Genomic DNA, 16753 nt, shown 5'->3' with positions numbered 1-16753 from the left:
ACCCGACTACACGACCTCAACATCATCTCTTACGCCGATGACACCCAGCTGATCCTCTCCCTCACCAAGGACCCCCACACCGCCAAAACCAACCTCCACAAAGGAATGAAGGCTGTCGCCGAATGGATGAGGAACAGCTGACTGAAACTGAACTCGGACAAGACTGAGGTCCTCATCCTTGGAACCACCCCTTCGGCCTGGGACGACTCCTGGTGGCGACGGCACTAGGAACAGCTCCATCACCCACCGCCACGCACGCAACCTAGGGGTCATCCTTGACTCCACCCTCTCCATGACTAAGTAGGTCAACGCAGTCTCTTCCTCCTGCTTCAACACCCTCCACATGATCCGCAAGATCTACAAGTGGATCCCCACCGAAACACGAAGAACGGTCACCCAGGCCCTCGTCCGCAGCAGGCTGGACTACGGAAACGCCCTCTACGCAGGAGCCTCGGCCAAACTCCTGAAACTGCTTCAACGCATCCAGAACGCTCCTGCGCGCCTGATCCTCGACATCCCTCGCCGCAGCCACATCACACCCCACCTGAGAGACCTGCACTGGCTCCCAGTCAACAAGAGGATCACCTTCAAGCTCCTCACCCATGCACACAAGGCACTCCACAACACCGGACCAATGTACCTCAACAGACGACTCAGCTTCTACACCCCCACCCGCCAGCTCCACTCCGCCGGCCTCGCCCTAGTCCCCTGCTTCCGAAGAACGACCTCCGGCGGCAGATCGTTCTCCCACATCGCCACCCAAGACCTGCTGTCCTTCATGAGACTCTTCAAGACCTGGCTTTTTGAGCAGTAGCAGCACCTCCCACCCCCAGCGCCTTGAGACCCTCATGGGGAAGTAGTGGACTTTACAAATGAGATGATTGATTGATTGATTCATGACATGGTCAGTGACATCACTGATTACATCATCCTGTGACCGTAGGTGTTTTGTAAACATTTCTGAAACTTAAAGATGTATACTAAGCTACTGAATAAGTTAAAATGCTATTCTTTTGTACTAGTAATTAATCACACTGAGTGGCTGTGTGACTGTATCAGAGTGTGGGTGGATATCTAAGTGGCTGTGTGGGTGGGTGAGTGAGTGGCTCTATGGATGTGTTGAATGTGTTAGTGGGTATGTGACTAGCTGTATGGCTGTATTGGAGAGTGAGTGGGTGTGTGAGTGGCTGTGAGAAGTTGGCCTGATGTGCAGTGTTCACTATTCTAGTGATCACTATATATCAGTCCAAACAACCCTTATTGATGATTGGTTGTAAGTCAACCTTATAGACCAGCTATCCTAGTAGCATGGATACGAGCAGTCTAAGGCTAAGACTCTAGAGGGCATGTTAAGCCAGCTGTTTTACCATCACATTACCCCTTGAACACCCAGTGAAAGGACACCACACAAGTGTTATGAAAATAAACAGTGTATTTATTAAAATCACAACAACCCTGTACTCTTTATGAGGACAGGGTGCTAGGCACACAACAAAACTCTTACGAAAATACTTAAGTTAGCACGTTATACACAAATGCCCGAGGGGCACGAAAAACCATATACTTAAAAAGTGGAATGCGAAATTACTAGCAGGTAAGTACAGTACTAATAGGCTTTGGAATCGCTAGGACTGGACTAGGGAATCGTTAGATTACTAGTAGGAGGCCCAGGGGACTCGGGTGCAGAGTGTGCACTCTCACGCGGGATGCGGGACAAAGTCTATGGAAGCTAGAATTCACAAAGTTAGTGTTCACGGGCGAACCCGACCTGGTAGGGAGAAAACGACAGTGGATCCTGACCCTTGGATAGTGAGGCTATGCTGGGACACCGGAGTGCCGAAGTTACCTAGCCCAGGGGCTGCAGCTGCATAGGTCTGAAAAGACGTCGGGGATCTCGTTGCCGGACCAGGAGCCTGGAAGGAAGAAGTTGCTGGCAGGCGACCAGTGAAGAAAAGTTCGATGGATCCAAGCCTGGATCAAGGAAGAAGGAAACCTGAAAGCAGAGGGGACCAAGTTCTTGAATCACTAGCCAGTGATTAAGTGGGCACCAGGATGGCACCGGGCGAAGTCACCGCAGTCAGGTGAGTGGGCGCTGCTGGGCTCTGCAGTCTCTCGGACCAGGAGGCGTTGTCGGCGACCAGGATGGAGGTGCGAGCTGTCCCACGAAGGTTCTTGCTGTCGACGTCGCTGGACCCAGGATTGGGCAACAAGTCTTGGCAAATGCAAGGCCCACGCGGTGGACCTAAAATGGCGTCTTGGGCGGACCAGGAGGGTCCAGGGTACTTCTCCGATGGAGGGAAGCAAGGGCCAGTCTGGAACAACCAGACCAGCAGCAGAAATGTCGTCGGGCGTCGTCAGGAAGGCCACAAGCCAGCGGGCTAGTAGCCAAACAACGCGGTGAGCAGCAAAAAGCAGAAGGGCCCCACGCAGATCGTGGAGATGCTGGGGGGCTGCACTTCGGTGCTGGAGCTGCTCAGGGTGGGGGCTTCTCAGACCCCAAAGCACTCACCAGGAATTCACTCGGCGGGCTTGCTGGAAAGAAGTCGTGCAGTCTTGAAGATGGCCGGTCCCTCGAGGTCTCGTCACACCCACGAATCTCAGCGTGACTGATGATGTAGGTAGAGGTCAGAGGTGCCAGGGAAGCCGGTTCTCGTCGAGCTGGGCAGTCGGATTCCGGAGGAAGGACTTGCAGCAGACCGCAGTGTTCTTTAGATGGTGCCTGCGGATGCAGGGTGACTACTCCTTAGTCACAAGGGAGAAATCTTAGGAAGAAGTCTTGAGTTCCTTTCGTGGAAAGTAGTTTCAGGATTCAAAGATGATCTGATTTGGAAGGGGGCCAGTTCCTACCTTTATCCTGTAAAAAGGGGCTGGCACGCGACTAAGTCCTGCCCTATGGGTGGGACTAGGAGGGGGGTGGTTACACCCACTTCCTTGGCGGGCTTTTCCCCAGCACAGGGTCTGGAGTGACCCTGGAACTGGTTCCAGCCAGCCTATGCACAGTGAGCACCGGGGTGCCACGTGCAGTCACCTTCCTCTAAAGCCCTGCCTACCTACAATACACAAAACCCTGTCTGGGACGGTGCTGGCACCGCCCCTGGCAGGAAACCCTTTGTCCTTATCTCCTGCTCTGGGAGGACTCCCAGAAGCAGGAGGGCAGACTTGTGTCTCGGTGGCAGCATCCATTTTGTGGAGCTGAGGCTCTGTTTGACTTTAACCGGGGTTAGGGGTTACATACATGTCGTGTCCCTCTAGAAGGGTGGAATGCTAACCCCGTCGCCAGAATTGGCGAGGGGTTAGTATTCCAATTCGTATGACACCTTACTCGACATGTTTTGATAAAGCGATACCAGAGTTGGCATATAACCGCGAGGATTATAATGCACTTAAGAGTATATGGTATGCGATATCATGGAAACGGCTAAGGGATGGATCCCGAAAGCCGTAGACAGGCTCAGCTCATGCCAGAGCACCATCTCACACGATTCCAAGCACTCTGCCTTCAGGATTGTTAAGGCCTGCCATAGGAGTGACTGATAGGAGATCTGTGTGTCCATTTTTAGGGTTAGATATAGGTATACTATATCTAAAGCAAAGGGTGAGTACACCACCTTGCCCCAGCTGTCGTGCAGCCAGTTGTGTCAGTTTTGGATGGCCAGCCAGGGATGGCATAATACATGCTGCAGCCCCTGGTAGGCCCTGGGTACACCTATGCCCTGGGTACCTAAGGTACACTGTACAGGGACTAATAAGGTGACTCAGTATCCAATTTAGATATGTACCTAAGGTACATGGAATCCATTTTACAGAGAGAGCAGTAGGCCTGGGGTCCTGAATAGCAGGGCCCCAGGTCAACTAAGTCAGAAAACCAGCAAAACACCAGGCAAAAAGTTGGGGGCAACCATAGTCAGGGATCTACCTTCCTACAGTGGCTGTATTGGAGAGTGAATGTGTGAGTGGCTGTATGGGTGACTAAGTGGTTGTATGTGGGTGGGTGGGTGAGTGAGTGGGTGTGTGAGTACCTGTGTTGGTGAGTGAGTGTGAGTGACTGGATGGGTGGTTGAGTGGATATGTGAGCGACTGTAAGGGTGTATAATTGGATGGTAAGTTGCTGTACTGATGAGTGAGTGGGTGCATGAGTGGCTGTATGAGTGTGTGGATGTGTGAGTGGCTCTATGGATGAGTGATTGGTTGTGTGAGTACTGGTATGGTGTGTGAATGGGTGTGTGAAGGGTTGAGTAGGTTTATAAGAGGTTTTATGGGAGTGTGAGTGGGTGATGTCCTCAATGACGTCATTTCAGATGTCATCAGTAATGTCACTGACCATGTCATGAGTGATGTAATATGCGAGGTCATAAGCTGTACATTGCATGGGCGTAAGTTATAGTTAGCTCTGGTAACTAACTGCTGAATTTCACTGGTTTTGTACAAGTGAAATCCTAGCCTAACTAGAACATCAGTTTTTTTTGTTTCCTAAATATAATGTCCCTGTAACCTTTGTTTTTAGCAGTGAATTGCAAAGGTTGTTTTAATTGTATTTCCTAGCGTAACCTGTACCTTTAAGAGTGGGTGTTTGAATGGCTGTATAGGTCGGTGAAGGGGTGTGTGATTGGCTGTATGGGTGTAAAATGGTTGACATTATTTGGTGAGGTAATGGATCAGTTTAAACTATTTATGCTGGTTATATTAGATAATACATTTGCTCCCTAATTTAGCAGTTACATTTCAGAATAGAACTAGACTAAATTAATTGATTTCGGTATTGCTACTGCTATATATTAAATTACAACAAATTGGAAAAGAGACAGAAAATTATCTATGACAGGCAGAATGCACGCTGTTTAGAATAGACTAACTAAATAAGAGTATTCTTTGAGGGCCTACCATGGGGCAGAAATGTGAGTTACTTGGAAACCCACTTACATTTGACATTAGAACACTGGAACAGGTAGTTCTATAGCTCTATCTCATGACAGTTTTGAAGTGTAATTTGGACAGTCTCTCTACAGTACTTTGTTCTACGAACGACAGATATTTAGCATATGGTGGGACAATATATATTATTTAAGCTTATCATGTTAAATTAGTATTGTTCTGGATTTCTTGTGATAGAATGTATTAAAACAAATAATTGTAAATGCTTTCTGCTCCCTGATTGTGCTGAAAGGCTTACAAGATATATGCATTTTAAACTGTCCCCATTTTTCTAAATTTTCATTTGCTTTACCTTATTTATTATATTACCATTGTATAACAATGTGAATACATGCTTGTGCTATTTTTACAACTCTGGTGTTGAATGGCCCTGTGATCCACAAAAGGTTTCACCCGCATGGATTTTGAATCACAATTCAAGGCAGCATAAACATGCATTTGGAATACAAAGGCGATTGCGATTTAGTACAATTCTAAATTGCTTGGCAATTTGGAAGGGTCTGCTTAAATGAAATGAAGAAAATCATGTTTGGCAATGAAATGGTTATTCACATGTGCTTAGTGTCTGGATGAAGATCATGTGATGTTTGAGAAGGGCATACTCTCAATGTATGAAAGGGGTTAGAGACTATACTGTATGACAGTGTTAAGTATAAGTAGGCGCATTTACAATTCGATTTTATTTATCAATTAAAAAAAGTCTGGGAAAGATCTTTCATTATTAGAAATAGGAATGTCTACACAGTAAGTCTGAGAAAATGCATATTAAAAAAAACATACTGGAGCTTTCATATTACCTAATATGGCTCCTTCTTGCTGGGGACCTGTGAGTATCGAACAAAGTATTTTGCCTTTTTCTTTGATGTGCTGGTTCTGGTAAAGAGAATTAGAAAGAACACATTTAGAGATAAGATTTACTTAGGATCTAGGTTTTCACTATCATAACATCTTTCCTACAATTTATACATATCAAGTTCCTAGTTCCAGCAGTATCACACTTTTTCTCAAGACCAGACTCCTGGTTGTACTTATCCATTTGGGTAAATACCAAACATTACACCATCAGAAATATCTCTGCCAATGAAATAATTCTAAATTCTTAATCTATTTAGGATTATTGAGCAACGTTCACATAATCAACATATCACTGTGTGAATGAATGAATGAAAAATCATTTATATTGCGCGAACTTAGCCCAACAGGCATCAAGGCGCAGTCCACACAAACATATATACAATACAGAAAAAATAGTTTAATAGTAAGCCTAAGAGAAGAGCCAAGTCTCCAGAAGCTTCCGGAAAGTCGCCAAAGAGGGTTGGTTGGAGAGTTCGGGGGGGGGGGGGGGGGGGGGGGGGAAGATTGTTCCACAATTTAGGGGCCAGAGTAGAAAAGGCTCTTCCTCCCCATTTCACCTTTTTAAATCTGGGGACGACAAGCAGATTTCTTGAGGATGAACGGAGGAATTTTTTGGGAGAGTAGGGACTAACAAGAGTCCTTATACCTTCGGGGCCAGAGCCAAACACAGCCCTGTGAGCCAAACAGATGAGCTTGAAGGAAATCCTGGCATGCATGGGTAGCCAATGGAGATCCTTCCTGGCCTGAGTTGCGGATGATAGCCTTATGTGTGCCATAAGGATTTCTGCCTATATGCCTATTTCTATAACACCAACATTGACAATCCACTCGCTTCTAGCATTATTGGATTATTTTCTTCACCTTGTTGCCGTTTAAGTACTTCAACCATTAGAAAAATCTGAGACAAACTGGGGGGTAGAAGTTGGAATCACAGAGTTGCTGAATTGATAACAATTACCCAAGCTGGAATGGCTTTAATGACTAATGCATAAACTAATGGCAATTCTCAGAAGGCTTTCCTTAATAGCAGACACAAGTCACTGTAAATGTTTATAACGGGAAAGGTATTTCACCAACATTGGAAACTCAGCACTGATACATATAAACCAGTCTTTAAACTTGTTCTACAAAAGTAAAGGCACCCCTATTATTACTAGGTAAATTTAAAGCCCAGGCTAATGTCACGGTGAGTGAACTAACCCTGATGTCAATGGGAAGGTTAGAGGAAGTGTGGATGTGTGAGAGCAGGTGTGCACATGTGCAGGGATGCCAGTGTTCAGATTCAAGCCTGTAACATTTCTCCACATATGTGAAGCATTCAGTTCAAAGACTAGCATATATAAAGGGGTCAATAAACAATTGTCTCTCCCTGCTTTTCTGGAAGTTTCAAAATTGATATTTTTCGGCCAGTGGCCCTCTCGCAGTGCTTTGGCACGGTGGTATACAACATGATAAATTAAGACCCAGTGGTTTGCTTTGTGGCCTCTGAAATTAACATGCACAGCGTAATGATCCCCAGGGTTACTATGATCTATATGCAGTAGGTTAACGCAAAATGGGGGCCTGTACTGAAAACATTACTGAGAGCACACTAACATTTCTTGAAGTCTGGTTGTCCCCAAGGTAACCAATTGCAGTGGACTGAGCAAAAGAGACCGTGGAGAGTGGGTGAACCGCAATAATTTATTTATATTGATAAAGTTTTATATAGCGTAAACTTGATCCCGAAGGATATCAGAGCGCTTTACAATTAGGGGAAAGGTCACAAATCAAAACAGGAGTCTAACATGGGGAGTGCAATAGGTCAAGGGTCCTACTTTAAGCACCTCTATATCTACTACATTTACAAATTCCTACAGGAATCGAGTTTTTCTTGACAACTGAGATACCACTTGATCAGCTTTTTTAAATGACTACTTCATATCTAAAGAATATCAGTGTCAAACGAAGCTTATATTATTCCTACCACAAGGAAGAAATTTGAAAACTTCAAGACAAAGCTTTAGAGGTCAATCATCCTACTTAGTATTGAACAAGAAGCAATACTTTGTGTATATTAATAGAATCATAAGTGGATTTATCTATTATTATCTATATTAGCCCTGAGGTATGTTGGCAAAGAAGACAGACCAGGCCAAACCCACTTTGAACAGGATTTCACAATACAACCTGAAAACAGCACTCGTTTCATAACATACCACTAATATAGCAAACAAGCAGCCGAAATAATCAGCACACATTTCAGAATATAATAACAGTAAAAGACTTGTGAAAGTCGATAGAATCACAATATTTAGCTGTGATGACCATGTTGCGTCCTACCTATTGGAGGGGCTTGATACCTATCCACAGTTTTTCTCTGTCTCAAGTTATAAGGTCGGTCATTTTCCTCTCCTACTTCGACTTCTTCATCTCCATCTCCATCTTCATCTTCTTCTTGAGATTCTACAGTAAAAATAAATACCACGAATATTTTAACAAAACAAGAGATTCTGAAGTGCACCCTATAAATAATTTTAAGTGTTGACAGAGGACTTCTAATTGGATTTGATGGCCAGTATGCGGTCAGTGCTCATCTACTATACTTAAAATGGCACAGACACTGTAATCAGCTTTAACTTAACTTAAAAGCACAGATGACACTTCTACCAAGATTTCTCACCTAAGAATAGATACCAAAGCAGGACCTACCCAGGCAAAGGGTCTGTGGAGTGGACGCAAATTAAAAAATCCTACAGGATTGTGCGGGCAAAGTGTCCTTCCTAGTGGACCTGGCTGTCAAAGAGGTAGTGCTTCATGGATGTATGCACAGACTTCCAGGTTGCAGCCTTTCAGATGTCAAGGAAAGGGCACTCCTCAAGCCAAATTAATGGTCAAAGCCTTGGCCTCGGTGGATTGTTCTCTCAGACCTTCCAGGGACTGCTGCTTGGCCAGTGAGTAGCAGATCTTGATGAAGGGGACTATCCACCTCTCTGAAGTAATCACAATGAGGAAAACAATCTTCAAACTCAGAAGATGCAGCAAGCAGCTATGCATCGACTGGAATGACTTACAAATAAGAATCATCAAAACCAAGGTCCCATTGTGGCATCACAAACAGTTTGGGAGGGAGCAAGCGTGTCAAACCTTTAATAAATCTCATAGTGATTTAAACAAGTACGGTTGGTCCGGTAAAGGCAGAAAGGCCAAAAGAGATGACAAATAACCTTTGGTAGGGCTATCTGCGAGGTATTGCTGGGGTAAAGATAAAACAAACAAAAGGATGTCCAACAGCTTGCTTGTAAGGCATCAATCTTATGAGGGGCACACCAAGTCACACATTTGTCACAGTGCCTGGCATATTTGGACTTTGTGGAAGGGCACCCAGAGGCAAGTTTGCCACTCAAACTCCACGCATGTAGCTGCAGATTGTGCAGATTCTGGAGGAGTGCCCTGCTATGTTACTGTGACAGATGCTATTCCCTAAGTGGTGGTCTCTTCGAGAATCAGATGCTCATGTCCAAAAGTTCCAGGTTCCACAATCTCCTGGCCCAATATAAAGCCACTAGGATGTCTTGGGGGCCGCCAGTCATTCTTGATCTTTTTTCAGAACTCTAGGCAAGAGAGGAGGGGTGGGAAGGCTTATAAAAAATGTCCAGTATTCCATTCCAGCTATATGCATTTCCTAACGAATGTTCTTTTTGGAACTCTAAAGTGCAAAATTATTGATACTGCACGTTCTCAACAATGCAAAAAAGCTCTATCCAGGATTCTCCCTACTGCTGGAAGATACCCAGCACCATTTCGGGATGTAGGAATTACTCGTGATCTGCCAGATGACGACTGCTCAATGCTTCCGCTACGGCAATCAGGGACCCTGACAGATGGTTCATGATCAGGGAAATTCTGTGGTGCTCCAACCAAATACAGAAAGGCAAAGCCTCATAGTACAGGGCCTAGAACCCCACTCCATACTGCTTGTTGCAAAACCCCATGGCGGTGGTGTTGTAGAGGAGAACCTGCATTAGCTAACCCTTTATGGATGTCAGGCCTTCAGAGACAGACAAATAGCCCACAAATCCTCTGATCTCCATCTTACCCCAACGCATTTCTAACTCAGCATGGACGCCTTCGTCACCACTGTCAGCTCTGAGTGAGGAAGGGAGATGGGCCTGCCACTGGACCATTTATACTTAGTCAGCCACTATCGCAAAATATTATGCACATTTTGTAAAGTGCACGGCTACCTACATAAGGTTTCCCAGCAGTAGGCTCATACTGCAAAGGGTCACTCCAAAGTGTAATCACTAAGAAGAATTTAAAAGGAGTTTGAGGATGTAAACAGCCATGTTTTTAAAAGTTTCCTGAACATCGGAAATGAATCGCATTCTTTCAATATTGAAGGCAGATTGTTCCAAAGCCTTGCTCCAAGGTAGGAATGGCTCTGCCGCTTTGGCAAGATTTCCTGGTTTTAGGAATTACGGCCAACCTCAGTTGACTGGAGCGTAACAAGCGTACGGGAAAGTACTAAGTCACCAATGATCTCAGCTAAGCATTTGTGCTTATAGCACAATGCTTTAAAATGCATGTGTTGCAAATAGAAAGTGAAGATTCTTTAGCAAACTGGCTATAAAGGAAAACTTGGGGGCTGAGGGCGAAACAAAAGGCGTGCTGCAGCATTTTGGACAATCTGAAGGTGCTTGAGTAGCTGTTTATCTGCTCCCAGATACAAAATATTTCCGTAGTCCGGCCTCTAGGTAACAAGGTCCTGGACTAGAGTTCTTTGGGCAGAAGTGGGGAAGCAGTACATGATCTTTCTGAGCCACTTCACTATGCCAAAGCAGGTGGCTGCCACACTGCTATTTTGCTGGCTCATCGTAAGTTTGTTGTCCAACAAAACACCCAAGTTCTTTACAACTGGCACTAGGCTATGAGGAGCACTCATAATCACAGGCCACAGTTGAGAACCCCAAGGGTTGGAAGGATTACACACCAGCCAGACTTCTGTCTTGTCTCCATTCAACTTTAAAAAGTTGTCATCCATCCAAGAAGAAACTTGGGTGAGACAGGATTGCAATTCCATCACATTCCGATTATCCTTTGATGCCAAAGATATCACAATTTGTGTATCATCTGCAATCGTGTAAGGCTACAGTTTTCCACAATCTCTGCCAGTAGTCTAACACATAAATTAAATAGCAGGGTACTTAAGGTAGATCCTTGAGGCACACCAGAAGTTATGCATTGTGGTTTTGCCCTATATTGGTTAGTATGCACCTGAAAGCTGTGACCCTCAAGAAAGGATTTAAGCCAGGATAAAGCAGTGTTCTGTATTCCCATTTCCTCTAACCTCTAATTGGTGCCTCAGAAACTCCAATACACCAAGAAGCACCAACTCGGTGCTATGTCCAGCACGAAACCTAGATTGTGAGATGTAGTAAGTCGTTGAGTTAAGTACCTAGTAAGTTGATCCTGACCCTTTGGTAGCTGATAACAACTTCACCAACTGGCTGAATAGCTCCCTCGACTTAGTCCTACCCAGGAAAAAAATGGAAAAGAACAGCAGGGCCTTTAAATCACCATGGTACTCCCAAGAACTCAGAGATTTAAGGAAAACCTGTAATAAATTGGAGCGTATGTGGAGGAAAGACTGGTCCTCCCATAATAAAGCAGAGTATAGAGCGGCCATGAGGACTTATAAATCATCTCGGAAAGCGGCCCAGGCCATCTTTTTTGAGGAAAAGATTAGAACGTCCTCTAATTCATCCAGGGAGACATTTAAGATCGTGAAGGAGCTTCTCAAAATTCCTAGCCCTCCGATGCTGCAGGGTATGTCGGAAGCCAGATGCAACCAATTAGCATTATTCTTTGAAAATAAAATACAAAACATACTAATAACCCTGCCGCAAAGCGCTCAAACATCTGACCCGACTGAATCCATGGCCCATACTCCTGGCCCTCTTTTAGACTCTTTTGATTGCGTAGCGAGGGAAGACTTCCAAAAAGTTATGTCCTCCATTAAGAGCGGAGCCCCCAATGACCCTGCGCCTATGTATATTCTGAAACGCGTGGCATCTACCATCTCCCCCTTGGCTACGGACCTTATCAATGCCTCCTTTGCTCAGGGTTCTGTTCCACCTAGTTGGAAACAAGTAATTGTAAAGGCAATATTAAAAAAGCTAGAACTCGATCCCTTGGAGATGGCTAATTTTCGACCAATCTCATTGTTACCAGGCCTTAGTAAGATCGCGGAGAAGATTGCTAACCAGCAGCTTTCCCGCTTCTTGGAAACCAATAGGCTACTCCGCACCTCTCAAACGAGTTTCCGCCCAGGCCAAGGGACTGAGTCCGCTATGATAGCGGTGGTTGAGGAAGCAAGGTGCATCTTGGATTCAGGAGGATCAGCGGTGGTGATCCTCCTGGATCTAAGTGCGGCCTTTGACACGGTGGACCATAAGACCTTAATTCCGCGCTTATCTAATCTTCGAGTAGCGGGTACAGCGCTGTTGTGGTTCACGTCCTTCCTGAAGAACAGAACTTTCCAAGTCTGGAAAGGCAGCGCACGTTCCAAATTAACCTCCCTCCAGTGTGGGGTCCCACAGGGCTCATCGTTGAGCCCTACCTTGTTCAATGTGTATATGGCCCCACTGGAGGAAGTGGTCGCTCCCTTTGGGATTAAAGTAATAACCTACGCAGACGACACCCAACTTGTCGTCTCGCTCTCCCAAGAGAAGGACTGCACAGAAAAGCTCTACGGCTGCCTGTTGGAAATTTACTCTTGGATGAGCAGTTCGCGTCTCAAATTGAATGGTGCAAAAACGGAGCTTATGCTCTTAGGCCAGCATACAACAACATTTATCCCTAAATCCCTCTGGCCTCCGTGCCTGGGGGTGCCCCCCACCCCTAAGTGCGAATTAAAAAGTCTTGGGGTATGGCTTGAGCAGGACCTCTCCTTTAGGACACAAGCAAAAAAGACTGCAGGCACCTGCGTGGGCTTACTGCGGTCAGCCCGTTAGATTCTTCCCTTACTACCGCCCCAATCAAGGAAGCTACTTGTTCAAGGGTTAATTTTGACTAGACTAGATTATAACAACGACCTTTTTCTAGCTGCCCCAGAATCGACTATTAACACTCTTCAACGCATTCAGAATTCGGCGGCCAGGCTGCTCACCGGTACCTCCCTTAGAGTGTCGGCTAACCGGCCCTTAAAGATCTCCACTGGCTGCCAATACGGGACAGGATCAAATTCAAGTCCCTGTGCATTGCTCACAGATCCTTACAGGATAAGGGACCTCCTATCCTGGGGAGCTGCCAGGTCCCTGCGCTCTGACCTCGGAAACTTGGCTATAGTCCAAAGAGTCAATAAGGCTCGGACGGGGGGACGTCGTTTTTCGGTTAACACGGCGACCCTGTTGAATGCCCTCCCTGTTAGGCTTCGCACTGAACCAAGTTACTTAAGATTCCGAAAACTCCTTAAAACGTTTCTGTTTCCCCAGGATGCGTAAAGGCTAGAGCCCGCCTCAGCTGTCCTTGTTCTTTAGCGCTGGGACGCTCCCGGGCAGCCATGCGCTTTATAAATCATATTTTCATTTCATTTTTCATTTCATTTCAGTTGTAGATTTACATATTTCTCTTAACACTTTGGTTGGAGTACGTAGCAACGATGTGGGTCTGTAATTCGACCATATAAGAGGGCCCAGATTAGTTTTCTTTTAGTGGGGCTGGCGATCAAAGCCGTTTTCCAGATTTTAGGAACCCCGCCCTCCATCACTGACAATTGGGTAATCTGCCCTGTAATATAGTGGGAAAGTTTTCCAAATACATCTAGGGGACAGGAACTCCGTGGGGATCCCGATTTAATGGATTTTAGAAACGGCCTAAACTAGGTCACATCCAAAGGCTGGAACTCATGCAACTCACTGCTTACCTAAGATGGACTAGTTGAAAAGCTGACCTCGTCAGTACTGGAAATAGACGCCTGGATATCTGCCACTTTCTTGGTAAAGGATTCAGCCATTTCCTCACAGTGTTTGAGAAGGGGGGGGGGGCAGGTGCAGTGTTGGTCAGATCGGAAAGGGCTTTCACAACCTGAAAAAGAGTCTCAGGCAGTTCTGAGTTACAGTGATTTTAATCGTATAAAATAAGGCTTTAGCCTGACAAGTCTTCTGGTTGTATTTTAATGCTTTTTTTGTAAATTGCCTAGTTTTTCTTTTCACATGTTTTACGGCGCACCCTCTCAAGATGATTACATGACTTTTTTTGTTGGTATGAGGACGCATGGTACCAGGGAGTCGGGAGAAGGGTTATTTAGTGTTTTTTGATGGAAACAGGTACTAGGATGTTCAAAGAGGACCGGAGCCCCTCATCTACTGTGGATGTGTCAGTCATTGTTAGCAGTCATCTATCTGGATGGCATCCGTCAGATTTCCTTGATGCTGGGCCACTGGAACTTCAAATTTCATTGCAGAACCGGAATATGCCAACTGAGGATGCAGGAGGTTAAGAGAGAGCTGCCCGACCATGACTCAGCAACCTGGCCAAAACATCAGAAATGTAAACTGAATGTCTGGACTCACTCCACCTGAGGGAAGGCCCTGATCTGCACTGTATACAACACAGCTCCAATAAATGGAAGCCTCTGCGTAGTCAGGTGCAATTTCAGCTTGTTGATAGAGAAGAACTATTGTTACTTACCTGTAAACAGGTGGTTCTCCAGTATTGGTGTCTTTCATAGATTCACATGCTTGAATATTCCCCGTCGTCGAAGTGGGAGTCCCACGGTATATAAAAAATAGCAATAATGCTAATATAACATAAATGATAATATCATATAATAATAAAATAGAGATAATACACTGTAAAAACCTCTACAATGGTAACTTCCATAGGAAGACAGTATAAGAGAAAAAACTCATTTGTAACATATCAGTGTCATTATGTTGGTCCAAACTGCAGCCAATCAGGCTCACGCACCCTCTAGAACCTTCTCCTCAGAAGCTCAAGCCCTCAGATTTTCGTAGCACTAGTAACAATAGCGTATGAGGAGAAGAGAGCCTCTGAGGGGAGGAAGGGTGGGTCGCATGTGAATCTATGAAAGACACCAATACTGGAGAACCACCTGTTTACAGGTAAGTAACAATAGTTCTTCTCCAGTATTAGGGGTGTCTTTCATAGATTCACATGCTTGAATAGAATAGATAGCAGTAACTCCTTAGCACTGGGATTGCAAGCATCTTCACAAGAAGTAAACACATAGCTTAAAAGCATATAGCAATCACAGAAGAGAAAGGAGGAGGGAACAGAGGCTCACCTTATTTAAAGAGATGGCGAAGCACTGCTTGCCCCACTGCGGTATCCGCCTCGTTGATGGAATCCAAACAGTAATGTCTGGTAAAGGTGTGCCTATTCGACCACGTTGCCGCCCGGCAAATCTGGTGCAGAGGCACTCCGGCAAACAAGGCGGTGGAGGACGCCATCGCTCTCGTCGAATGTGCCTTCACAGGACCCTGTAAAGGCTTGCCAGCTTGTTGGTGACAGTAGGATATGGCTGCTGAGAGCCATCTTGCAAGTGTCTGTTTTGTCACTGAATGTCCCCTTCGCATTCTTCCATATGCTACAAAAAGCTGATCTGATTTGCGGAAGGGGGCAGTTCTTGAAATGTAAAACTTTAGACAACGGCTGATGTCTAAGGAATGAAGGCGTTGTTCTGCCGGAGACTGTGGATTCGGAAAGAAAGTCTTCAAGAAGACAGGTTCGTTCAGATGGAAATCTGTAGGCACTTTTGGCAAAAAAGAGGGATTGGTCCGAAGAGACACCCCATCTGGCTTGAATTGCAAATAAGGAGGCTTGATTGTGAAAGCATGAAGATCGCTGACACGGCGAGAAGACGTTAGGGCCAAAAGCAAAACGACCTTCCAGGTAAGAAACTTGTTGTCTGCTCTGTGGATTGGCTCAAAAGGAGGCTTCATGAGCTGTGACAATACCACGTTGAGCTGCCATGCCGGAGGCGGGCGTCTGATAGGAGGAAACTTCCTGAAGAGACCTTTAAAGAATTGTCTGATAATTCTGGATGAGCAGAGAGAGAGGTTGAGCCATCATGCCTGAAACGTGAAATAGCTGCCAGAAAGACCCTCAAGGTGGCATGAGAGAGGCCAGACTGAGCAAGGCTTAGAAAGAAGGGCAACAGCTGTTCTGGGGCAGAAGTGAGTGGGTGGACATTTGCTTCTGCGCACCAATGGCAAAACCGTTTCCACTTTAGTTTGTACGTTTGAACCGTTGAGGAAGCTCTAGCAGAAGCCAGAATCTCTCTGCATTCCTGGGGCATCTCTAAATTCGCGAATTCGAGGAATTCAGGTTCCATGCCCATAACTGAAGAGTGGTCGGGTCTGGATGGCAGACTTGGCCCTCGTCCATGGACAGAAGATCTGGACGTGGATGCAGACGAATGGGCGTGCATTGGGACAACAGAAGAAGTTCTGAGAACCAAGCCTGTCTGGGCCAACGAGGTGCGATCAGTATCAAGTGGCAGGGTTGCCTGCGCATCTTCCACAACGTCCTCGGCACCAATGGTATGGGAGGAAACGCATAGGCGAACAGGCCGCTCCAGTCCATGAGAAGGGCGTTGCCGCTGGACCCCGGATGAGGATGCCAGCTCGCAAAGGCGGGGCACTTCCGATTCAGTGGAGTGGCAAAAAGGTCCATCAGGGGACGACCCCAACGGCGGAACACCATGTCCAGAGTTTGTTGATGAAGCTCCCACTCGTGGGTAGACGATGTGGACCTGCTCAACGAATCCGCTAGGATGTTTGAAACCCCCGGCAGATGGACCGCCGTCAGGGAGATTCGATGATGAAGAGCCCAGTTCCAGATCTTCTGAGCTAGCCGAGACAAGGGCTGAGATCTTGTGCCGCCCTGTTTGTTCATGTAGTGCATGCTGGTTGTGTTGTCCGTTTGAACCAGCACGGACTCTCCTTGCACTACTGGCAGA

At 45.9% G+C, this 16753-nt stretch overlaps 1 protein-coding gene across 3 annotated transcripts in view; it reads right to left on the bottom strand.

Moving 5' to 3' along the window:
- ATAD2B (ATPase family AAA domain containing 2B) overlaps window positions 1–16753 on the bottom strand; it is a 974520-nt gene that overhangs the window by 713868 nt on the left and 243899 nt on the right. For all 3 annotated transcript variants that reach the window (XM_078647713.1, XM_078647714.1, XM_078647715.1), the window contains exons 7-8: window positions 8110–8232; window positions 5730–5805 (exon numbers count right to left, since the gene is read on the bottom strand). In XM_078647713.1, coding sequence (XP_078503839.1) covers window positions 5730–5805; window positions 8110–8232 — 199 coding nt within the window. The remainder of the gene's footprint in view (window positions 1–5729; window positions 5806–8109; window positions 8233–16753) is intronic.

This window comes from Lissotriton helveticus, chromosome 6 (assembly GCF_964261635.1).
Source record: "Lissotriton helveticus chromosome 6, aLisHel1.1, whole genome shotgun sequence".
Taxonomy (NCBI): domain Eukaryota; kingdom Metazoa; phylum Chordata; class Amphibia; order Caudata; family Salamandridae; genus Lissotriton; species Lissotriton helveticus.
This window is presented reverse-complemented; position numbering and strand designations above follow the sequence as displayed.